Below are 27,035 nucleotides of genomic sequence, written 5' to 3'. Positions count from 1 at the left end.
AAGGGTATTTCAAATTCCCCATGTCCAAAACTGAACCCACAATCTGCCTGGGGAACGTGTTCCTCTTGATATATTCCCTGTCTCAAGCAGTGGTACCACCATTAGCCCAGAAAGACAGATGTCAACCATGACCCAATCTTCTGCTTCATGCTCACATTAATCAGTCAAGTCTGCTGATTTTACTTCCTAAGGAGCTCTCCAATCTGTCTCCTCCTCTCTAATCTATTTTCACCCTGGTCAAGGACCTCATCATTTCTCACCCCGAGTATTGAAATGACCTGCAACTAGTTTTCCCACTTCTTACCTTTTTGCTGCCAAAATGATCTAGTTTAAGTTAAAATAAGACCATGTCACTCCTCTGTCCCCTAAGTTATAAAGTAAAATCCGTGGGGAAGACTCCCACGTCCTTCCCCTTGCCCTCCTCTTGCTCACCTTGTACTGCTCCCCGAGTTTTATATTGTACAATTCTCACAAGCCCAAACTGCTGGAAGTTCCTGCACACATCATGCTGCTTCTTTCCTTTCCTTTTCCTTTCAAGCTTTGCTCCTGATTTTCCCTGAATTTGAAATATCTTTCCCACACTTCTTTGCACAGTGAGTAACTCCTCATAGCTCAAAGCCAGACTCCTCTATAAACTCGTTCTTGATCACTTCCGAAAACATTGGGCTAAAACCCCTTCCTCCGTGCTCACCTAGGATAGTGTATTTACTGCAGTACGTGGAAGTATCTTCTTACAGGTCTATCTCCTCTACTAGGCTACAAGTGCATTAAGCCTTCTTTATCCGTTTATCACCAGTTCCTCATCATAGCAGGTAGCCAAGAAATGTTTGTCGAACAGAATCAACCTGCTTTGTCTCCCCTATGTACTAAGTGTCATTCATTCTCATCTGGATGTAACACAGAAAACACAAAGCCTTGTATAGATAGCCCCACTTTTATCTTCAACTGGTAAAGAAGGAGCGTCTGTTTTCTTCTACCAAATTGTGAGTTAAATTTCACACAAGCCTTTTATAGACTATGTATTTACCAAAGAAATATAAGTGAGGAAAACATCACCTGCAGCAAAAGTCTTCCCTACAACCTGCAAAGACAAAGCCAGTGGCTTCACAACATTCTTATTCCGGGTCAGGTCCTGAGCTCCACTTAAATTGATTGCAGAATTAGCTGGATTGAGAATCGGCGAATCTTTAAAATGAAAGAGGTTGTTCAAATTAGAAACTATTTATAGATGCAGGAAGGCAGTTAATTCAACAAGACTGAGGTGAGAGAGAGTAGACTGTAGAATTTCAGTTTTTTCCTTGAGCTATTTTAAGAAAAGTCCATTTCTCTGTACTTAAGTTTTATTTTTTTAAAAATGTATTTAACAAACACTCACTAGCAGGTACCATGTGCTGAGTGCTAGTCTAAGCACTTTAAACATATCAACTCACTTAATCCCTATATGAACTCAATGAGGTTGGTACTATTACCCTAAAATAATGGTACCATTTAACTCAGTCAAAGTCATCTGGTGTGGCATCAAGGATATCATCATGTGCCACATTAAAACTGTCTTCAAATTTTCCCTCAAAGCCATATTTTAATGAGATTTGTTTTAAAATACCGAGACAGAGAGAGAGACAGGCAGTAAAATTGAATAATATGGCTATGCGTTCATAATTATCAAAGCTGAGTGATAGGCCCATGGTGACGGTCCATTATATTATTCTATTTTTATATGTATCTTAACATTCCATTTTAAAGATTTAAAAAAATACATTTCTGAAGATCATGAAAACAGACCTGAACAAATGTCAAGACACACCATGTTTCAAAGGAGAAATATTCAACATCAAAAAGACGCCAATCAATCTAAATTAATTTATAAATTTAACATGATCCCAGGAAAATACCAGCAGGTTTAGATATTATTAGAATTACTATTAGAATTATTAGAATGTTTAAGTAGGCAAATTGATGTAATGTTGATATGAAAAAAATAAACACACATGAATAACAAGAAACATTCTGAAAATTAGGAGGAATGAGAAGAGGCTAACATGATGATATAATATGACTTAATATAAAACCTCACTCTATAAAATACTGTGGTCTTAGTGCATTAGTTGACAAACAGAATAATGGAACAAAAAAAGACAGTAAAAAGCAGATGTAAATACACATGAGAATTTAGTATAAGGTAAAGGTAGTGGCTCAAAGCAGCAATGAAGATGAACCATTCAATAAAACTGTGCTGAGGCAGCTGGATGTATAAGAAAAAAAAAAAGTTGGATTCACATCTTACACAAGTACCAAACAAAATCAAATGGACCAAAGGTATAAACTTAAAAACTGAAGATACAGAAATAATAGGAAAAAACATGGGAAAGTCAATTATCACTTTGAAATAGAAAAGGCCAAATTATTGTTCAAAATGCAGAAGCCATAAAAATTTACATATTCAGCTACATAAACATAAAAAAGTTCTATATGGCAAAACACACTATAACCATGCAAACAGTAGATAGAAGAGAGCTGGAGTGACCACACTAATATTAGAAAAAATAGACTTTATGACAGAAATTATTAGTAGAGAAGAAAAAGGACATTTTATCATGATAAAGGGTCAACCCATCAGGAAGGCATAACAATTATAGACATTTATGCACCTAACAACAGAACCCCAAATTCATGAAGTAAATCCTGACAGAAATGAAGAGAGAAACAGGTAATTCAATATCAGTTTGAGATTTCAGTGTCCCACTTTCAATAATGGATAGAATAACTAGAGAGACAATCAACAAGGAAATAGAGGAGCAACACTCTAAACCAATTAGACCTAACTGATACCAATAGAACATTCCCTCAACAAAAGCAGAATACACATTTTTTTCCTAGTGCACAGGGAAACATTCTCCAGGATAGACAATATGCTAGGTGATAAAACAAGCCTCAATAAATTTAAAAGAATTAAAATCATACAAAATACATTCTCTAACCTCAATGGAATCAAACGAGCAATCAATAACAGAAGGAAATGTGAGAAATTCACAAATATGTGGAAATGAAACAACACACTACTAAATAATCAATGGATCAAAGAAACCACAAAGGAAATTAGATAAATGAAAACACAACAACTGAAAAGTTATGAGATGCTGTTAAAGAAGTGCCTGGAGGAAAATTTATGGCTGTAAACGCCTATATTAAAAAGGAAGAAAATCTCAAATAAGTAACCTAACCTCTGCCTTAAAAAACTAGAAAAAGAAGAGCAAACGAAACCCAAGATAAGCAGAAAAAAAGGAAATAATAAAGACTCGAGTAGAAATGAATGAAGTAGGGGATGGAGAAACAATAGTGAAAATCAACAGACGCAGAAGTTTGTTCTTTGAGTAAGTAGATCAACAAAGTTGATAAACCTTTAGCTAGACTGACCACGAAAAAAAGAGAAAAGATGCAAACGACTAAAATCAAGAGTGAAAAAGAGAGCATTGCTAGCAAACTTACAGAAATAAAAAGACTTACAGAGGTATACTATGAACAGAGGAATGCCTTTGTCATGGACTAAATTGTGCCCCTGACCCCACAAGCCATATATTGAAGACCTAATCCCCAGTATCTTAGAATGTGACAGTATTTGGAGATAGGGTCCTTAAGTAATTAAGGTTAAATGAGGTCATAAGGGGGGGACTTATTCTAATATGACCGTGTCCTTGTAAGAACACCACGTGTGCACACAGAGGAAAGGCCACGTGAGGATACGGCAGGAAGGCAGCTGGCTATTTGCAAGCCAAGGAGAGAGGCCTCAGGAAGAATCAACCCTGCTGCACCTTGATCTTGGACTTGCAACCTCCGGAACTGAGAGAAAATAAATTTCGGTTGTTTAAGCTACTCAGTTTGCGCTATTTTATTACAGGAGCCCTACCTAAGTCATACAGACATGAAATTAAGATGACTCAGACCAGGGGAAATACTACTCATAGACAATTATACAACATGCTCCCGTCAACAGAAGTCAATAAGAAAAAAGACGACTGCTGCAGACACTTCGCTGCCCCATATCACACTCCTTTGGCCCATCTCTGATTTCAGCAGGAGCTATGGTAGACATTTTCGTTGAGCTCAGATTCACAGGGACAGCATCTTACCTCAAGCTCACATTTAGTTTCTTTTAGCTTTTTGTCTCAGGGATTTCTTTAAGGCCACCATCTCAGTCCTGTGTGTGGTCCAGAAGTGCGAGGGAGTGTGACACTTCCGTGGAAGCCCTCAACTAACAGGGACATGAGAACAAATGTCCCAGCCTCCATTCTTTGGAAAGATAGTTTGGGGAGGCATTCTGCATGCTTCTTAGAGAACGTGGTAGACTCAAGACCTCCTGGTTTACAGCAGCTACATAGAAAACACACTCTTATTTTGGCTTATTTCTGCTTGCAGGGGTCCCTTCCCAAATATACTTGCACCCAAGTCCTTCCTTTAGGCTCTGAGTCCAGCAGAACCTGAACTATGACCAAAAACAACTGAATAACTAAAAGGTAAAGGATATAAACTTAGAGATTATAGAAAGAAAATGCAAACAGCTTTTATACCAAATGCAAAGATGCTCAATGTCATGACAAGGAAAACGCAAAATAAAAACCACACTCAGATATTATTTTTCACCCATGAGATTGACGAAAATCAAAAAGTTCAATAATCAACTTTGTTAGTGAGCTTCTGCGGAAATACTGACACACATGCACTGGGAAAACCTCTATGGAGAGTAATTTGACAGTCTCTATGGGAATTACAAATGAGTACATATTTGACTCAGCAATTCCTGGGCATTTCTGTACAAGTGAGAAATGGTAAATGCTGAGGTTATTCATTGCTGTATTGTTTGGAAACAAAATAAATGCCTATCAATAAGGGACAAGGGTAAATAAATTATGGCACATCTACATAGTATAACAGTACACAACAGTAAAAAGTTAATAAGGAAGCTCTCTATTGATTTGGAAAGAGCTCTAACAAATAGCAATATAAAAGAGTGAGGTGCAGAAGAAAGGTACAAAAATGCTGCCTTTGGAGTAACAAAGATGTAAAAATAAGAATCTATATTTGTGCTTGCTTGAGTAGATATAAAGAAAATCTAAATCTAGAAAGACACATGAGAAACCAATTATAGTTTGGTGCACGTAGAAGTGAGGTGGGATGGAAAAGGAACTTTTCATTGTATATATAGGAATATATTACATATGATGTGTGCACATATGCACACATTTTTTTTTTGAGTAAAAGCAGGTTTATTTAGAGAGGTGTACACGGAGGGTGGGTGGTTAAATTAAAGATAGATACTCTGTAGACAGAGTGCAGGCCACCTTGGAAGCCAAGAGAGTGACCATGTGTATTTTTTTTTAATGTAAATGTTTTAAAATAGTGGAATAAATGAATTTTTTAAAAATAAGGATAGAAAATAGTTACTTATAGGTTAACAACTGGCATCAGAAGTATTTCTCAAATGTACAAAATGAGTGTTTACTCCAGTATTAGATTACACAGTGAAAATTTTAAAGGGTAATTCCACTCCAATGAAACCACTTTTGCAAAGTTATCAACGACCCAATTCCCAAATCCAGGAGACAATTTTCAGTTCCTATCATACTGAATCCCACTACATTTCTTTATTTACTCAACAATTATTCGCTGAGCACTTACCATGTATCAAGAAGCTTACTAGGCTCCTTGAGTAAAATGGTGAACAAGACAAGCTCTGTCATGTGTAAGTTTTCCTCCATCTTCTAAAATACCAGTGTTCTCCTACCCTGTTACTTATCTCAAGACAATCTGACTGGACTCTAAGATTTCATTCTTAATTTCGAAAATTTATTTCACTTATATTGTTTGTTCTATTTTATTTCATTAACATATACATTATAGGATACATCAATTACATAATTGTCAGAAAGCACAGTCAAGCATTAGATAAGATCAGAGTGAACGTTTCAAAATGTAAATTCTTTTATGTTATTTCCTAATCTGTAGCACACTGCACATGCTTCTATTCTTGGATTTATTCAGTATAGTGGCATTGGCATATTCAGCATTTAACGCTAGTGGTTTTGATTATTTGGGAGCACCCCAGTGTCCAAATGTGACAGCCTGTGATCGCGCTCAGATATGAATTTGAACCACAGGCTGCTGGTAAGCGCTTTGATAGTGAGTGAGCAGCTGACTGCCCAGCATCTGTCTCTCACCAAGGTCTGATTATCTCCACTCGGGGTTTCACATCCATTTAAAGGAGGAACTTGCAAGCGCTGGAGGATTTGCAAACTTAGAAAGTTCCTTGAGCAAGTCATAGCTCTACTCTCTAAGTTGTGGGAATTTGTAATTTCCTGTTTCTCCCACAAGTCATGAGCTCTTTGAGGGCATTCCCAGCCCTGGCACAATGTCTGCCACGTTATGGCTAAAGAAATAGAATCGGCGGATGGGGGGAGAAGCCAAAACAATCTCCTTGCCCTCTTTATGCAAGAGTTCAATAATTTTCTGTTAGCCTAAAATTACTGTGGGAAAAAAAAAACCTTCTAAAAAGGGAGCCATTTAAGTAGCAAGTAGAAAGAGTTTGAATTCTGATTTTGCCACTTACTATCTCTTACTATTTTTTTGCCAAATACTAACTTTTCTGAGATTCTGTTTCATAATCTGCAAAATGGTACTAAAACCTACCTCACAGTAGCAATTAATATGGTTAGCAAGTTCCTAGAACACAATAGATATTCAATAAATATTTGTTTTGCTAAATCTTGTTAAGGGTTTTCCAGATGCTTGAGAGCTTAAATCTTTACAAGCTCTGTTTTTGCTCTTGGCACCTGTATTAAACTTAGACTACATAATTTGCTTCTTTCCTGAGTAAAGTACACTGGACCTATTTTCACATTCAGACCGTAATTAGAGTAATGTCCTTCTAAAAAGACACAATACTTCTATTCATGCACCCTGAGGCTGCATCATTTACTTATGTCAGCCATATTTTACTTTAAAAAAAAATACTTTTATTGTGGTATGGTTCCTGTACAATAAACTACACATATTTCAAATGTATAAATTGATGAATTTTGATAGATGTATACACCAATGAAACCACTACCACAATCAAGATAGCTAACATTTCCATCACTCCCCAAGGGTGCAGTTTTTGAATTCCCAATTTATCCCTTCCCACCCCCTGGTAACCCTAAGTTTGTTCTTTGTCTGTGAGTCTGTTTCTGTTTTGTAAATAAGTTCATTTGTGTCCTTTTTTTTAGATTCCACATATAAGCGATATCATAAGCCATATTGGAGCTAGCATTTAATTAAAACATGATAATAAGACATAATTCGTCCTAAAATAAATGTTAAATCAGATCTTCCTAACCTGTTCTTATGCTGTTGATTTTTCAAACAGCTTTGTTGAGGCATAATTGACCATAAACTGCACATACTTAAGGTACACTATCTGGTAAGTTTTGACATATGTATATACTTGTGAAACCATCACCACAGTCAAAATAGTGAACATATTCATCACCTCCAAATCTCCTTGTGGCCCCTTGTAATCCCTCTCTCTTGTGTCTCCCTTGCTTCCCCACCCCCAAGCAATCACTGATCTGCTTTATTAGCTTGCATTTCCTAGAGTTTTATACAAACAGAATAATACAGGATTCTTTTTCTCTTGTCTGGCTTCTTTTGAGTGAGTTAGTATCTTAATTATTTTGAGAGTCATCCATGTTGTTATGAGTATCAATAGCTCATTACTATTTACTGAGTTGTCCATAACAATTTATTTGTCCATTCACCTGGATGGACATTTGGGTTGTTTTCAGTTTTTGGCTATTGCAGATAAAGCTGCTGCGAACATTTGTGCACCAGTGTTTGTATGGACAGGTATTTCTTTTGTCTTGGGTAAATATCTAGGAACAGAATGGCTAGACTATCTGGTAGGTGTATGTTTAGCTTTTTAAGAAACTGTCCAGGGTCGGGGGCGGAATAGCTCAGTGGTAGAGTGCATGCTTAGCATGCATGAGGTCCTGGGTTCAATCCCCAGTACTTCCTTTAAAAAAAAAAAAAAAAAGGGAAAAAGAAAAAGAAACTGTCCCATTGTTTCCCAAAGTAGTTTTACTATTTTACATTCCCATTGAGTTCCAATTCCTCCACGCACTTACCAACACCTGGTCAGTCTTACAATTTTAGCCATTCTAATTAGTGTGTAGGTATATCTCATTGTTGTTTTAATTTGCATTTCCCCAGTGACTAATGGTGTTAAGCATTTTTTCATGTGCTTAACTGCCATCCATGTATTTTTTGCCATTTAAAAAATTAGGTTGTTTGTTTTCTTCTCATTGAGTTTTCAAAAGTCTTTCTTCTGGATACAGTGCCTGTATTTGCCCTGCAGAGATTTTCACTCAGGCTGTGGCTTGTCTTTTCATTTTCTTAACAGTGTCTTCTGAGGAGCAGAAGTTTTAAATTTTAATGAAGTCCAATCTATCAACTTGTTCTTTTATGGATTGTGCTTTTGGTGTTGTATCTAAGATATCTTTGCCTAACTCAGGTCAGAAGCGTTTTTTCCCCTATGTTTTCTTCTAGAAATTCTATAGTTTTCAGTTTTACATTTAGATCGATGGCCCATTTGAGTTATTTTGCATGTGGTATGAGAGTCAGATTGAAGTACATGATTTTGCATATGGATACCCAATTGTTCCAGAACCATTTGTTGAGATTATCCTTTCTTCACTGCATTGGTTTTGTGCCTTTGTTAAAGGTACGTATATATGTGTTTATTTCTAGATTTCCTATTCTGTCCCATCGACCTACTTATAGTATGTCTTTACACCAGTACTATGCTGTTTTGATTACTGTCACTTTATAATAATTCTTGAAATCAGGTAGTGTTAGCCTTCCAATTTTTCTTCTTTTTTCAGAGTTGTTTTGGCTATTTTAAGTCTATATGAATTTTAGAACTAGATTCTCAACTTCTACCAAAAGAAAAAACAGCCTCTGAGATTTTAGTTTGGATTATGTTCAACCTACAGATCAATTTGGAGAAAACTGACATCTTAACAGTATTAGTCTTTCAATCGATGAACAAAAAGATCTCTCTCCAATTTATTTAGGTCTTCTTTACTTTCTCTCAGTATTATTTTCTAGTTTTCAAGGCACAGTTCTTTCACACCCTTCGTCAGATTTATCCCTAAAAATTTCATGTTTTATGTTATTATAAACGGTACTGTTATTTTTTAAATTGTACTTTGATAGTTAGTTGCTGATATATAGAAATACAATTAATAATTGTATGTTGATCTTGTATCCTACAATGTTGATCAACGCACTTACTAGTTCTAGTAGCATTTTTGTAGATGTCATCAGATTTTCTACATAGATAATCTACTGTCCATGAATATAGGCAGTTTTACTTCTTTTTCAAACTGGATGTCTTTCTATATTTTATCCATTTTCTAGTTTTTACATGATATAACAAAAATACCCATGGAGGCTTTTTTTTGTTTTATTTTTTGTTTTTTGCAGGGGGAGGTAGTTAGGTTTACTTACTTATTTTTTAGAGGATGTACTGGGGATTGAACCCAGGACCCTGTGCATGCTAAGCATGCGCTCTACCACTTGAGCTATACCCTCCCCCTGATGGAGGCTTATTATTACTTTTTTTACTTAACAGGATTATTTCCTATGTGGCTGCATAGTGTCCTAATTATCTTTTTTTGACATCTTTGTCATGTGAATACGCTATGATTTATTTGATTATTTCTATATTAAAGCCTGCTTCTTCTTCTTTGTTAATATAAAGAATAACAGCAGTAAATATCTTGACTTCCTTTTAGGTTATTTTCTTGGCTTAAGCCCTCTGAAGTGAGATTACTAGAGTAGAGGATATAAATATTTTTAATGGTCTTGTTAAATATTGCCAAGTCGCTTTCTTAAAAGGTCATGTCACAGTTTACCTCCACCAGCCTGTCTGAGAGTGTCAGTCTTTGCCAGCACTGTTTAGTATCACTTAAAATGGTGATATGGTAAAAATGACTTTTCATTGCTATTACTTACAGTTCCTTCCTTTCTACAAAGTGGGCCATTCTTGCTTATACTTGCTAAAGAGCTGCATTTTCTCTTTCGTAGGCAAGGAGGAGTCTCACAAGCCCAAACACCACCCTGGCTCACAGGAGTCTGGGCACTGGTTTCCCTCCTTCCTCCTCCCATGCATTTATTCATCAGATGGTTACTGAGCCTCTTCAGCAGACCGGATTCTGTGCTAGGCTCTGGGGGTAGAATGGGGGAAGAAGGCAAAGGTACAGTCCCTGCCCGAGGAGTTTACAGTGTAAAGGAAGAACCTGCATGTTCTCAGTATCTGGCTGGGAGTGGGCAAATCTTCCAGGCAAAGGGTTCCCACCATATTTGGAAAAGGGAGACTGTGAAGCAATAATTTGAATATTCATGAAGAACTATGTTTAGAGAAACCTGCTAGAGGAACTTTTGATTATCCTGAATTCAAGGAAGTTTAGCAGCTAATGGAGGACAAGTCTAAAGAGGAAAGGGACAAAGACAACCACATTTGAGGGATACCTAAATGATACATTCTGATGGAAACTGCTTTCTAAACAGCTGTCACCCAGGACAGAGCAACTATACTGGGGAGCAAATGGAGACAAAATAGTAAGGCCCAGCTTGAACATGGCATGAAATATTCTGGGCAGACAGAGGGCAGCAAGAGGGCCCCAAACTCTGGAGGTAAAGGAGAGGAGGACAAGAGGTTGCAGGGAAGGAAAAGTATTGAGCACCTGGAGCTTTATATTAGGGTGGCTCTGCCTCTTCCCTTCCTTCTTGGAGACCAAAGTCAGCTATGGGGCTCCATACTCCAGCTCAACCACCACCACAACCCCACAGTAGAATCACCACAGTGGAAAACAGAAAAACTCAAAAGGACCAGAACATTATTATCCCCATTATTATTACACTGTAGGATCCCTGGCCTATGATATCACCTGCATATAATACAGGCATGTATTTTGAAAGGATAAAGCGACCCTTTTCCCCATCGAGATATATCAAAATACAGAAGAGTGCACAAGACATTTACATATAGTTTAAAGAACTATGTAAGTAACCACCTCCAATCAAGTCACTGCCAGCAGCCAGTAGTAGCCTCCTTTGTGCTCCTCCCCACCCTGTCTCCTTCCCTCTCCCCAGAGGCAACCATCATGCCATGTAAGTATTCCTAAAACAATTTAGTTTTGCCTATTTTTGAACGTAATAGAAATAAAATCATATTGACCAAAAGTTTGTGGGTTCATTTCTGGGCTCTCTGTTCTGTTCCATTGGTCTATATGTCTGTTTTTGTACCAATACCATGCTGTCTTGATGACTGTAGCTCTATAGTATTGTCTGAAGTCTGGGAGAGTTATTCCTCCAGCCTCTTTCTTTCTCTTCAGTAATGCTTTGGCAATTCTAGGTCTTTGATGGCTCCATATAGACTTTATTATGATTTGTTCTAGTTCTGTGAAGGATGTCCTGGGTAATTGGATAGGGATTGCATTAAATCTGTAGATTGCCTTGGGCAGTGTGACCATTTTAACAATATTGATTCTTCCAATCCAAGAGCATGGGGATGGACTCTTTCATAAATGGCTCTTTGCTCAACATCGTGGAAGATTCCTCCATCATGCTGCGTGTAGGTGTTACTCGTTCATCCTCATTGCCAAGTGGTATTTAATTATGCAACGGTATCATAACCTATTTATCCATTGTATTGCTGATGGGGAACATTTGAGTTGTGTCCAGTGTGAGACAACTGCGAAGAACACTGCTACGAACAGTCTTATACATTACTCCTGATGCACACGTGGAGTTTCTTTAGGGAGGGGAATAGCTAGATCACAGGATACGCCCGTTTCTACTTTTCTATGCATTGCCGATTACTTGCAGAGTGGTGCCATCAATTAACCCTCCCACTGGCAGTGTATGATTGTTCTTGTTGCTGAAAATCTTTGCCTACATTTACTGCTGTCATGCTTCAAATCGTTGCCAATTTGGCATGTGGGTAATGGTATTTTTAATGTAATTTAAAATAATAATTTTAAATTATGTTAAAATGTAATTTAAAATTTAAAAAATGTAATTTAATGGGTCACAGTATTTTTAATGTAATTTCCCTAATTACCAAAGTGGTTAATCATCTTTTCATGTATCTATTGGCCACGTGGATTTCCTCTTTTGTGAAGTGCTTGAAGTCTTTGCTCTTTCTTTCTACTGATGCATCTTTTTCTTACTGATTCACAGGCATTCTTTATGTGTTCTTTGTACTATTCCTTGGTTAGTTTTATGTATGACACATCTTCTCCCAGTTTATGGCTTGTTTTTTCACTCTTCAGTGCCTTCTAATAATTTGAAGTTGCAATTTTAATGTAGTGAAACATCAGTCTTTTCCTTCATGACTAGCACTTTTTGTATTTATTTTTAAGATATCTACTATACCTAAGATATTCCACAGTATCATATTAAAGCTTGGTGGTTTTGCCTTTTGCATTTAGATCCTCCAGCTACCCGGAATTAATTTTTGTGTGTAGAGTTAAATAGGGGTCCAGTTTCTTTCTTTCTTTTTTTTTTTTTCCACGTAGGATATCCAACTTCTGAGCATGACTTGTTGAAAGATAAGTTTCTACTGATCTGCAAGTCACCTCTGTTAGGTAGGAAACACCCACACATTACATGAATCTGTCTGGGGACTTTCTACTCTGTTCTGCTGCTCTGTGCCTGTCCCATCTCTACCCTGCATTTATTAGTAAAGCTTCATGAGCTTGACATATGATAGGGCAAATCCTTTCATTTGTCATTGTTCTTTCTTTAATACACGGGCATAAGACAGTAGGGGAGTATATTACTTTGAGCCTTCAGTGGCTCATCCAGAGGAAAATCCAATTTCATGGACAACACGTCTGTCTCCAATAACAGGGCCAGTTAGGCACTGGAGGAACAGTGCCTTGGGTCCCTGATACTTCAAGGGGTTCATGAAAGTGTTTTAATTTCTTTTAAAATCAGAAGAAAAAAATGAACTTGTGGTTGAAGAAAGTATTTTAACATATAATATAATACACTCATCTTTATACGAACACAGTCATAAAACATAATTTTAAATACTTTAGGAAAATGTGCTCAGGGCGTAAGAAAGTCATAAACTCCTATCAGGTCCTGCTTGACAGCATCTTCCTAAAAATTACACTATTCATCACATGGGCCAAGCTTAGGTGGCTCATCCCTACCTCGCCCTACAAACTAGAGTATAAAACATTTTCCCTCCTAATGGCAGAAGAGCACATCATCTTCACTTGGAAAAAGAGGACACATAAGTAAATTAACAATTCCCCAAGGGCTAATTGCAATTAACTAAAAATGAAATTCAGGTAACATTTATTTCCAGGCATTTGCCAGGTACTGGGGGTATAAGAATAAACAAAATGAATATACAGCTTCTAGCATATAAAAGAACATAGATGGTTAACAAATAATTATAATTGGAAGGGATGGCACACAAGGAGACACGCAGCAGCAAGGCTGGGTTAATCCTTAGTTGCAAAGTAGGTGCTGCTATTTTCAGTTTTACAAGTGAGAAAACCAGGGCACAGAACGGTTGAGGGGCTTATCCCAAGCCTCAGCCCATGTATATCAGGAGCGGTATTTGAATATCAGGACTCTGACTCCAAGCCCCGTGCTGTTTACTGTCTGGTCAGAAACAGTGCTCATTCCATAGCAGATATTGAATAAATTAGACTGGATTGAACTGAAAGAGAAACATTGCCATCCCAAAGGATTTTCACCTTTTTCTCAGAGCAGCTTTTTAATCTTTTTTTCCCCTCACAGCTTTATTAAGGTATACTTTACGCATCATAAAATTTACCCAATTCAAGTGTACAGTTTGATGCTTTTTGGTAACTGACCGAATGGTGCAACCATCACCATAAATCAGCTTTAGAACATTTTCATCCCCCAACAAGAACCCTCACACCCACTTTCAGTTAATTTTCATTCCCACCTCTTACCCCAGGCAACTATTCATCTATTTTCTGTCTCTATGAATTTGTCTTTTCCGGACATTTCATGTAAGTGAAATAATATAATATATGGTTTCTTTGTCTAGTTTCTTCCGCTTAGCACAATGTTTTTGAAGCTCACCCACGATGTAGCGTGTGTCAGTAGATTGTTCCCTATTATTGCTGAATGGCATGCCATTGTATGGATACCCAGTTTTGTCTACGCATTCATGAGTTGATCGACATTCAGGCTGTTTTCAGTTTTCAATTGTAATGAATAATGCTGCTGTATGAACATTCGTGTGTGAGTTTTTATGAGGACATATGTCTTCAATTCTCTTGGGTAGATAGAAATAATATCTCATTATGGTTTTGATTTTTATTTCCTTAATGACTAATGACATTGAGCATCTTTTTAGGGGCTTGTTAGTCATTTGTATATGTTCTCTGAAGAAATGTCTATTTCAAATCTTTTGCCCATGTTTTGATTGGATTGTCATCTTATTACTGAGTGGTATGAGTTCTTTGTAAATTCTGGATACAAATCTTTTATTAAATATGTGTTTTGCAAGTACTTTTTCTATTCTATCACTTGTCTTTTCATTTTCTTTAATGTTGTCTTTTGAAGTGTAAAAGTATTGAATTTTGATGACATTCATTTTATCGATTTTCCCAGAAATAAATTCTTATATTTATAGGCAACTGATTTTTGACAAACGCAATTCACTGACAAAAAGACAGTCTGCTCAATAGATGGTGCTGAGATAATTGGATATCCATATGCAAAAAGATGAACTTAGATGCTTGCCTAACACCACACTCAAAAATCAACTGAAAATGGCTCTTAGACTTTATGATGCAAGAGATAAAACAATAAAACTTTTAGAAAAAGACATGAAGGATAAACTTTCAAGATCTTGGCTTAGGCAAAGGTTTTTTTTCATCTGTTTTTCAATTCTTGTCCTTATTAAACACAGTTGTGTATGTGGAATGTGTGTACAATGTAGGTAGATAACTATATAGCCACCTTCAGTCAAAATCATAAAATATCTTACCAGGATTGTTGGCTAAAATTTGAATTATCTTGACACAAATATGTTTAAAGAAAATGTGTAAAAGATAAGCAGCAAGCCAGGCAAAACAGGAGCTTGGCAGGTGGAATGTGAGACAAAGCTGTGTAAATAGTAAATAAATCCCTTCTTCAAATACTTTGCAACATGTGTACCTACACTGCAGGCTAAGAAATGATTCTAGGCAGTCACTGATTGCAGGTTAAGAAGACAATCTCCTATAGAAGGACGAACCACTGTCAGCTAAGGGGATGCTGCATACTCTAGTGTTTGCAACGATATCATAGGCTACTGTGAAATTCTTAACAGAATATTACTTTCAACATATGTAGAAAAAATTATTGAAGACTAAAAACATAGTTTGTCAAGAAGAAGGTTTTAGACACAAAGCTTCACTTTTAAAGGCACTTTCATCTATTAAATTCTCTAGATTGCACCTAAAATTGTTAATAGCTAATTTCATGGCCAAATTATCATTCTCACTCCAATGAGGGACACAAAGAATATGGGCACAGCACTTGGCCACTTGTGTTCACAGTAAGTCAGTCAGTGCCTTTCCTGTGTCTCTTTGTGGCAACTGAGGGAGACTTTGCTAGAGCTTGAATCTTGAATTCCTCTATTCAGAGCAACATTCATTTTTCAAAATGTTTCCAGGTATGATTACAACTGCTTATTAACATTTCATTGCTTCTTATTAAAATTTCAGTATCTTTTCACTATTTTAGGTACAACTGATCATTTATACATCTACTTCTCCATCTTAAGAAAGGTAACATGTTTTATCATTCTTTTATCCCTTATATGAGTGGTTTTTAAATCAGTGGAGCCAATAGTCAAGTACTGGAACTCTGCCTTACAGCACCTGACAAAGGTCTGAGAACATAGACACTTGGTAAGTTTTTGTTGGAATGACATAAATATTCATTTTTAATATTGCAGTTTTAAAATTGCATTTCATTAGCCCCAAATGGCAGAAAATATCCAACAGAATCAATCAAATTACTAAAATTCTAAGAGAGACATATTAGAATTATCATTATGGTAATGAAGGCTTATCTTCCAATGGCAAGAGCCAAATGCCAACTTTTTTCTTTCTTGACTACTTAGTGACAAGATGTTTTCTCATGTATTCTAAATGAGAATTTAGAATACTCTCTTTCCTCTTAAGTTACAGTCTCTATGTAAATCGCTTGGACAATTTGAAAGTTAGACTTCCAAAATCCAGGATGAAATGGATTTAGGAGATGGCAGACACAGAGCAAGTGTCTCAAATGAAATTAGCTGAATTGTCACTGCAGTTTTTGCTAACATATTCTAATAACTATTTCCATCTAGAAAATACATAGAAACAAAATTTCTACTCAGCTTACCAAAATTTCACATAATTGAAAGAGGAATGCTAAGTGGTGATACATATACAGACATCCTTTTTCCCAACTTGCAGTTGAGTGGATATTGGCAAAGCACATATGCTATGAAGTTTGTGGGTAAAACAAACAGTATTTCACAAAAGACTAGTGAACTGAAAAGAATTCACAAATTCTTTTAAAATACTTTTCTTCTTGCCTAAGATACAACTTAGACTGGTTCTGAATAATTTTCTCAAATACTATCTGCAGCGATCTTCTTGGCTACAGCCCTCCAGCCCTTCAGTCACTACCCGGAAACATTAAGTCCCCTGCAGCCTTACCCTGACCCAAGTGCAGGCATCTACACTGGAGGAATTTTCAGAAGCTTTAGACTAGTAACATATCTGCTCAGTAACAGCCAGCCATTCTGCTGATCCTGCTCTGATACTGTAATCTAGTTTCAGGCACTAAAATTTTATCTGGTTATTTGTAACCAAGCTCCTATCTTGTACTACTTGAAACTAGACCTTAGATTCTTCCACTGTGATCCTCAGTACTACTTTGGGACTTTATTTTGTATCTCAGTTGGTGTAATACTCCCTATAACATTGAGCAAACTTAGAGCCCGACCCTAGAACTCCAGTCATCATGAGGAGGTCCCCAGTACATGCCACCTGACAGCTATGATACAAACTTCTCTCATCTCTGGATTTCCACTTACTGCCTCCTATCAGACTCCCTGCAGAGATGGTCCTATGCTTGAGCTAAATTCCGCATCAATTGTCAGTTCCTTTCTCCGTGCCTTGTCTAGCATCGGCAGGGCTGTTGGGACTTGGGGTCCTGTGGTCACCCACAGACTGATCCATCTCAATGCTGAGCTCTAATTCTAATGGTAACTCAAATAATACCTCTACTTAAAAGTATCTCTATTCACAGCAGCCAACAATAAGTTTAAAATGCCTCATTAAATACACAGCTGCTGCTTGCAGTTCCAAAAGAAAATACCCCATACCTGTCTGAATGAATCCTGATTTGTATCCATTAGTTGTGCCATTTTCTGGGGTCACGGTTGAGGACACTGAAGAGTTTGGTTTAATAGAGTGGCAAGTGGTAGAGGATTGTCGGCTTCTACATTCTAAAAGGGAGTAAGAATCACATTACTCTGTTAAAAACAGGTGATGAGGATACAGTCCACAAAATCCCTAAAATAAACTGCTGCTCCTTAAGTGGCAGCCACTTTCCATAACAGAGATCCCCCCTCCTCAATCCTGACTCCAACAGAATGTTCAAGCTGGTGAACACAGTTCGTCCACCTAGGGCCTGATGTCATGCTTAGAAGGCAAAGAAATAGTTACAAAAAACAATCAGACTTTTGCTCCTCACAGACTAGTTGCCAGGAGAAAAATTACTCATAACCAATAAGTAATGCTAGTTTTATGGGTAAGCCTCAGTCTTACCCAGTAATTTATAAAAACCCAACCAGCCTCCAAGCACCAGTTAATCTCCTATCCAGGACTGATTTAAGAGTGGAATAGTAACCTAGAGTCCATCTAGGCTGCCTTCAACTGTCTCTACTCAACCTTAATTTATGTCCAAATACAGAAGCAAAGAAAAATTTATAGGCAGAAGAGAAAAATTAGAAATTCTGCAATTCTTATTATTCTCAGTTCTTATTAAAGGAGATAGGTAGACAATATTCAAGGTAATTACTGGTTATACAACACTAGGCTTCGTTTTAAAAGAGTCAATATTAATTGGGGCTCTGGTGTAATAGTTTAGTAATACTTGGTACTGATTCAGGTAGACAGTGAATACCATGATGACCTGTGGGGCTGTAACTTCCAACCAAATTAGGGTATATGTTATACCATATTAGTCTCTAAAGGTAGCATGTGAAAAAGAAATATAAATGGTTGTAAATGACAAAGTTAATTACAGTGGGTCCTTTAAAGAGTTTCTAAGTTTATCAGATACATGCAAAAGTTAGAGGCAGCTTCCTATAACCTTCCATGCTATGACCTTCCTTGAAGAGCTACTGTATTTTGGCTGAAAATAACCTCCTCACCTATGTATATTAGATGCATATACGTATATTGATATGCTTGTGTATATGTATGTACACATATATACAATTTCAATTCCAAAACAGCAACGGCTATAAATGTGAGGCTTCAGGAGCCACCCAGGACCACTGTACCACAAAGTATTCCACTAATGTCATGCTTTACCACAAAGATGGATTGTCACTGACCACTAAATAAGAACTTAAAAATACTTTATCCAACCAAAGCAAAAGCTTAAAAAGGTAGTTAAAAGGCAGGGTGGGTGATAGCTATCCTATTTTTACTCTTTTATTAGGGTTCATGAGATTTAAAATGACTTTTCCAGAGAAAAATTCTTTAGACTTCATCAGGATAAAGAGTTATCTACAGTTTACCGTGCTTACAATTCAGGGCTCACAGCCATTAAGTTCTGATGATCCCTAGTTCAGAACATGCCGTCATTTCCTAAGGAGTTATATAATCTCTCCTCAGATGCAACCAAGAGGAATTACGGTATGAGACTCAGAGACAAATCTGCAGTTGTAATTTGAATTTGTTATGCTATGTTTCATGGTCAGGCCAAGATCTTGCACAAACAACAAACAGAAACATTAAAGACAATTATTCTGTTGTCTTTAATATTATTATAATATTAATAATGGAGGGGAAAATCTCAGCAAATAAGAAACTGCTCAAAAGAATGAGGATTAGATATTCCACTGATTAAACAATGGACAGAACTTGTGGCAAATCCTACCAACCACATGAAGATGTGAGGTTTCAACTGGATTCATTTCTATAAATAAGTTAGTTAAAGGACAGGATATAGCTCAGTGGTATAGTGTGTGCTTAGCATGCATGAGGTCCCAGGTTCAATCCCCAGTACCTCCATTAAATAAATAAATAAACCTAATTACCACCCCCCTGCCTTTAAAAACAAAAAGTTAAGTTCATCCTAATTGCAGAGAAATAAAACTTCATCAACTTAATTGTGCCCTTTCCCAAATAAGAAAGCATTATTTATTCTAAAGTTTGCTTAGGTCTGATAGAAAAATATAGATGCTTGAGAATTACCAAAGAACCTAAATAAAAGTAGAAAGTGCATCTGACCAGGAAACTGACACTTTGAGGTCCTCTCTTAATGACAGAAAAGCTAGAAAGAGCCCATCCCCCAGCCTCTCCCTGCAAGAGCTGCATTTCACATGCCTAAGAGACAAATACAAGGAGACATGTACTTTCCCAAACTTGAATAGTTTCTGTTAAAAACAAAAAGGAGCAAGTCAAATAACCTGCCAGAGGGCTTTACATTCTGGGATAGTCTTCTGAACGTGGGATATTTATCTGTTCCACACCTGAATTCTGAACTCTTTATGGGTCACTTGTCAATATCCCAACATCTACATTCCCCTCCGGTTCCCTCCCAGAAGTTGACGCTACCTTTCCAGCAGATAAGAGGTCCCTTAGACAGTACACCCTGGGAGCTTCTGACTAGGTAGTACTTTAAGTGCTTCTGCTTCTTTGGCTGGGTGGTGAGCTTCAAGTTAATGTGGTTGGAAAATTCTGTGAAATACCGAAATCCTCTTTCTCCACAGCCGATACAGTTTCCAGAAAACCCTGAAAGGAAGAAAACAAAGTTACTGGTGGCCTTGTACATTGTTACAATACTTTTACACATAAAAAGCATAGAAATATTCACCCTTTGGCCCAATAATTTCTTAATTTCAAGAAATCATTCAAAGGAGAAAAACAGGTACAAAAAATTTTAGCAGTTATTTTACAACAGTGAAAGACTGAAAATATTTAAAAACTTTAAAATGCTCTAAAGGGATAATGGTTAAGGAGATACAATGGATAGTATCATATGATAGAATTTATATAGTTGACATAAAAATAGAAAAGTTTGGTCCTACAGATGTCTATTATTTCTTCCCTACCTATTGTCTTCTTAGCCTCCTGGCCCTGGGTCTCCTCCCTACCTATCATGTGGACTTGAATTCATGGCCACAACTGATTTAGACTGTGGACCAATATCTGACCCAATCTTGGACAGTCAGAGTGTCTCTCCTGGACTTTTGAAATAAATACAAAAAGAATCAGTCACATGGTACTGAACCCTAGATATGCAAGGTTTTGTAAAATTGGAACCTAAGTTGGGGCTATGTCAGCTAGGGTGTGAAAGAAAGCAAACTGAGAACTGTGAAGAAGCTGACCTCCAGATATGAGAGCATGGCCAGAGATGTGTAACTGATCCAGCCATACTTTTTGACACAAATTCCCTGAGATTTCCATTTCTTCTCTATTCAACTGCTCTTTATTCAAACTAGCTCATTATTCCTTTAGACTTAACATTCAAACAACTCTCACTCAGATTAATCAAACAAAAGAAGACTTTCAGTGATCTTCTTGGAGCAGAGGACATGGAAAGAAGCAGAAATGGAGAAGGCTGGGAGGATGAGAGGTCATGCTTTGCTTGACTGGAAATCAACTTTTCAGTCTCCCTTATTACACAGAAGGAAAGTGTACAGTAAGGAACTGAGTTCTTCTGGTTGTGAGTTATGGGACACAACACATGTACAGTCATACTGATGATCAAAGGCATTCCAAACTGCATAGACATAACATCTCCATATACAAATAACTAACTGAAAATAATTCACTGATAAAATAGTATACTCTTTTTAAACCCCCAAAACAACCTGTTATATAATTAACAAAGATATATAAGGAGAGAAGAGAAAGACCACAAGGATTACAGACAGAAAATCTCCCAATGTCCCAATCTCAGAATGCTGATAATCAATACAGAACATTTAGAAATGGGCAGCCCAATTTATTATTATTCATTCAACAATTATTTATTGAGCACCGACCTATATGCCAGGCATTGTGCTAAACACTGGAAAAACAGTGGAAGAGACAGTCACAACCTCTGGTCAGTTAGATAAGATTAGTAATTCCATATAATTAGTTTACCATCATCACTTTATAGAAATACAAACGTTAATATATTTTCATAAGTTATTCAAAACATATTCAGAGATGGATTGCATTTGAGAGTATTTGGCTATTTGTCCAATATCTTGGAGCTGTAAGCCAAAACCAGAAAAATATCAGTGGCTGCCTAGTCCACCAAATTCCTAAAGCCATCTATCTATACATTCATCCACCCATCCACCAATCCATGCATCCATCTAACCAACATCTATCTGCCTGTCCATTCGTCCACCCATCCAAAAACTATTTGTACTCTACTATGTGCTAGGCATTATTTCAGGTACGAGGTTTTTAGCACTGAACAAAGAAGACAAAGCCACTGCCTCAATGGAACTTACTTTCTGATGTGATCATCATGCCTTGATGGAAAACTGGCTGACCTATGAGGTAGATGCAACACACCCAAAAGAAAAAAGAAATAAGAAATTTCAGCTGAAATAATTAGAGACAGTGCCAAAAAATGAGGCTTATCTGATAGGTCCAAGTACTTCATAAAAGATGAATGTGAGAATTAGAATCAACAAACTACTGGGGTTAGGTTTTATCTTTCACCTTTTCCTCTACCTGTTTTCTAAGGTGAGAAGCAAGAGAGTGTGTGGAGGAGGAAAAACAATAGATCTGGATAATCTTCAAAGAAGAGAAACTTTACATTAATGATGAGAATGAACAATATAAAAGAGTAAGAATTCTCTAGTCCATTTTTTAAACTCTGCATGGTGTCAGTGTTAACCTTGGTTCAGGAGAGATTTAACTGCTCAAAGTTCTTGCTGCCATTATCACAAAAAATAACACCTTTTACAGCCAAATTATCTTCTAGTTTTTCTAGCAATCAGATCTTACAATTGCATGGCAGATTTGGGGCACCTGCACTACCAACTGGCTCAATATAGTTTAAAATCAATTCCCCCATAGTCTTTGGAATCTGCATAATTTATATAAAAATTTACACAAACTGATATTGGAGTCTACAGGGATTCTAGAATATTTTAAGCTTAAAAAATTTCCCACTATATCTTAATGCCTACTAAAATCATCCATTATAAGTAAGAAATGTTGGATGAATGTTACTTTTGGACCATAGAGTACCGAACATATAAAAATCTCAATGTACTTATTTAAGAGAAAACTTTACCATTTTGTTGCACTACACTTTCACTTGGAGAAGTGGCTAATAAAAAATTATGTCCGTTTACAAGGCTAAAGAAGGTAAACAAAGTTCCATGTCTATAAGGGCATTTAATAAATATGATAGAATGGCAGAATAATTACCATTTAAAGAGCAAGTACCATGTGCCAGGCACTGTGTTAATGGGTGCCTTTAAAAAAATCATCTCCTTTGACCTTTATAATCCTGCAAGGTAGGCATTATTGGCTCCATTACATAGATGAGAAATCTGAGACTTCAAGGAGATAAGCAGCTTGCCCAAGTTCTTTAAATGCTAAGCAGCAAATCTGGGATTTAAACACGGTTCCAATTCCGAAGTCCATGGTCTGATTTCATATTCCTGATTACAAAGGATTATAAAATCTATTATTCTGATGATGTTTTCTGTGTCCTTTCCATGATGTATTCTAAGAGGATTCCACTAGTCATGAAGAGTCATTGAGCAAAAAGGCATTATAAGAAATTCTTCTCTGTCTGTAGTCAGAACCACATATGAACTGTTCCATTCAGTGAAACCTTGATGCTTTTCAAAGTGTTCAGAAGAAGTTTCCCAAAGTTGTTCTACCAGAGTCAACTAGGTTGCAAGCTCTGTGATGGAAAGGACTGTGTCTTATCATTCCTGTGCCTGCATTTCATAGCCTAACATGATTTTTGGGACTCATACTGTCAAATGAATGAATGAACAAATGAATACCTGGATCTTCCTTGTTAATTTAGTCCAGTGTATAAACTTTACCATTAGGTGCCTATATTAAACCATCTGCTCAGTTTTACTAGAAGAAAAAGTGGATTTTTTTAAAAGGAGAGTCTTATGAAAATGAAAATCACCGTTTCTTTTCCTATGAACCAAGAGAAGGTTTTGAACTGTAGTTTAAGGAACATTTTTAAAGCATGTGCAGGATCACCTTCTGACTCAAGATATTGATCTATGTATTTCTAGACTTTCTGATAACTGGGAGGAGTCATAGGAAGAGTGCATCAAACTAAACAAACACACAACTCACAATCAACACATTTCTTGCACTCTTTGCCCTCTTCTGACTTTTTCATTTTTACTGATATTTGTGCTGAAGACACATATCTGATTCTATCTACAGTGAGAAATTCTGAGAAATAAAAGCAACTCTGGAGAAACACAGCAGCAAAAGAAAATCAACAAACCTCATATGCCCTCTTATTTGTCTTTTCAATTATTAAGAATAATTTAAGGGGTTCAGATCAAGATGGCAGAGTAAGATGTGGAGCTCACCTCCCCCAGTGAACACATCAAAAATACATCAACATGTTGAACAATTCTCACTGCAAACTAACTGGAAACTGACAGAAGGACTCCTGTACAACAAGGCTGTAGTGATCAGGTTGAGACCTGTGCTCTTGGGAAGGGACTCAGAGGAAAGGGGAGGTTACACGGGTGGACACCGCCCTGCGGAGTGGATGGTTTGAGTCACAGACTGGATGTCCCAGTCCTGGGGTCCTATGCAGAGAAGACAATGCCCTCTTGGCTGGTTGGAGGGCCACTGGGACTAACAGCAGGGCTGAGGGAAGCCTGGACTCCACTCATGAGGAGTGCATTTGCAGGCTCGCTCCCAAGGTGGATAGAGATAGGTCTGCTCTAGCAGCTGCTGGGTTTCTCACAACCACCTCACTGGGCGCTCCAGTGCAAGCTGAGCGAAAGCTCCAGCCCTGCTCACTCCATGTCACAGAGTGGCACAGTGGGGGAGGTAGAGGCAGCGTCTGAGTGGGGTAGCGGCGGTTATCGTTGGCACTTACTCAAGCAGCACATCAGAAGCACCCCAGATCTCTGATCCAGCTGCTCCACCAGAACCCACCCCCCATACACACAGAGACTCCACATGGGCCCCGTCTGCCGTGCAGAGCCTGGAGGCAGGGATCGATTGGCTGTGAGGAACAAAGGAGGCTTGTACCTGAGGCTGCATTTGCGTGGTTGATTCTCAGTCCTTACTCAATTTCTGTAGAAATTGAAAGGCAAATATATAGCAAGGGCTGAGAATCAACCACTTAAATAAGCCAATACAAAGATTAAAAGGCAAAAAATTGTAAAAGTAACTGAAACTACAATAAATAGTTAAGGGATAGGCACATAAAGATGTAAACCATGACATTAAAAACACAAAATGTGAAGGAGGAAAGTAAAAAATATAGATCTTTTAGAATGTGTTTGAACTTAAATGACTACCAGTTAAAAACAGTCGATGTAGTTATAGGTCAACACATATGACCCCCATAGTAACCACAAATCAAAAACCTACTAGAGAGTCACAAAATCTAAAAAGAAACTACTAGAGAAAAAAAAATCCTCAAGCCATAAGGGAAGAAACAAAAAGAAGAAGAAATGAACAGAGAAGAACTATAAAAACAATGGGGAAACAAGTAATAAAATGGCAATAAATACATTCTTATCAATAGTTACTTTAAATGTCAATAGACAAAATGTTCCAATCAAAAGACATAAGGTGAAAAAATAATAATAATAACAAAAGCCGAACTTACAGTAATAGAGAGTGGAATGGTGGTTACCAGAGGTGAGGGTGGAGGAGGAAAAGACAAATTTTTAAAAAAGAAGAAAAAGAAAGAAAAAAATTGTGGTTTCCAGGGGTTAAAGGAAGAGGGTCACAGGGTGCTAATGTTTAATGGGTACAGAGTTTCAGTTTTGCAGGATGGAAAGAGTTCTGTGGTTCGATGACGGTGATGGTTGCACAGCTTAATACCACTGAACTGCATACTTGAAATGGTTAAGATGATAAATTTTATGTGTATTTCACCACAATAAAAAATTAGACAAAAAAAAAGACATAGGGTGGCTGAATGGATTAAAATACAAGACTCTTCTATATGCTGCTTACAAGAGACTCACTGTAGAGCTATGACACACACAGACTCTAAGTGAAGGGGATGAAAAAGGTATTTCATGCAAATGGAAATGACAAGAAAGCAGAGGTAGAAATACTCACATCAGACAAAATAGACTTTAATGCAAAAGCTATAACACACAAAAGAGAAAGAAGGGCATTATGTAATGATAAAAGGATCAATACAAGAAGAGGATATTACACTCATTAACATATATGCACCCAATACAGGAGCATCTAAATACATAAAGCAAACACTAACAGACATAAAAGGAGAAATCGACAATAATACAATAATAGTAGGGGACTTTATCACTCGACTTACATCAATGGACAGATCATGCAGACAGAAAATCAATAAAGCAATAGTGGTCTTAAGTGACACAACAGACCAGTCAGACGTAACAGATATCTACAGGACATTACATCCCAAAGCAGCAGAATACATATTCTTTCTAAGAACATTCAATGGAATGTTCTCCAGGACAGATCATGTGCTAGACCACAAACAAGTCTCAGCAAATTTAAGAGGACAGAAATTACAACCATATGAAACTAGAAATCAACTACAAAGAGAAAAATGGGAAGAGAAGAAACACGTGGAGACTAAACAACATGCTTCTAAAAACCAATGGGTCAATGAAGAAATCAAAGAGGAAATCAGAAAATATCTCGAGACAAATGAAACACTCCAAAATCTATGGGATGCAGCAAAAATAGTTCTAAGAGGGAAGTTTATGTTGATGCAGGCCTTCCTCAAGAAACAAGAAAAATCTCAAAGAAACAATCTAACCCACTACCTAAAGGAATTAGAAAGAACAAACAAAGCCCAAAGTCAGCAGAAGGAAGGATTAAGATCAGAGAGGAAATAAGTAAAATAGAGATTTTTTTAAAAAACAGAAAAGATCAATGAAATCAAGAGCTGTTTTTTGAAAAGATTTTAAAAAACCGATAAACCTTTAGCCAGGCTCATCAAGAAGAAAAGAGAGAGGACCCAAATAAATAAAATAAGAAATGAAAGAAGAGAAATAACAACTAATACCCCAGAGATAAAAAAAATCGTAAGAGAATACTACAAAGAGTTATATGCCCACAAACTGGACAACCTAGAAGAAATGGACAAGTTTCTAAAAACATACAACCTACCAAGACCGAATGAAGAAGAAATAGGCAATATGAACAGACTGATCACTAGTAGTGAAGTTGAATTTCTAATAAGAAAACTCCCAGCTAAAACACATGAAAAGATGCTCAACATTGATGATTATTAGAGAAATGCACTATGGAAAACAGTATGAGGTTCCTCAAAAAAAAAAAAAAAGAAAAAAAGAAAAATAGAACTATTTTTTATCCAAAAATTCTAGTGCTGGGTATATAGCTGAAGAAAATGAAAACACTAATTTGAAAAGATACACGTACTCTAATGTTCATAGCTGCATTATTTACAATAGCATAGATAATGGAAGCAACCTAAGTATCCATCAACAGATAAATAGATAAAGAAGATGTGGTGTATACACA

General features: G+C 36.9%; 1 protein-coding gene across 18 annotated transcripts in view; it reads right to left on the bottom strand.

Annotated features, from left to right (window-relative positions):
• GREB1L (GREB1 like retinoic acid receptor coactivator) overlaps nucleotides 1–27,035 on the bottom strand; it is a 213,023-nt gene that overhangs the window by 58,488 nt on the left and 127,500 nt on the right. For 13 of the 18 annotated variants that reach the window (XM_074352557.1, XM_074352549.1, XM_074352538.1 and 10 more), the window contains 4 exons: nucleotides 21,818–21,859; nucleotides 19,923–20,099; nucleotides 17,456–17,578; nucleotides 1,057–1,185 (listed from right to left, as the gene is read on the bottom strand). In XM_074352557.1, the coding sequence (XP_074208658.1) occupies nucleotides 1,057–1,185; nucleotides 17,456–17,578; nucleotides 19,923–20,099; nucleotides 21,818–21,859 (471 nt within the window). The remainder of the gene's footprint in view (nucleotides 1–1,056; nucleotides 1,186–17,455; nucleotides 17,579–19,922; nucleotides 20,100–21,817; nucleotides 21,860–27,035) is intronic. The other 5 variants (XM_074352550.1, XM_074352551.1, XM_074352554.1 and 2 more) reach the window with 3 other exon arrangements.

This window comes from Camelus bactrianus, chromosome 24, assembly GCF_048773025.1.
Source record: "Camelus bactrianus isolate YW-2024 breed Bactrian camel chromosome 24, ASM4877302v1, whole genome shotgun sequence".
In the NCBI taxonomy this organism is placed as follows: domain Eukaryota; kingdom Metazoa; phylum Chordata; class Mammalia; order Artiodactyla; family Camelidae; genus Camelus; species Camelus bactrianus.
The sequence above is the reverse complement of the archived record's forward strand: the minus strand, read 5'-3'. Positions and strand labels throughout refer to the sequence as shown.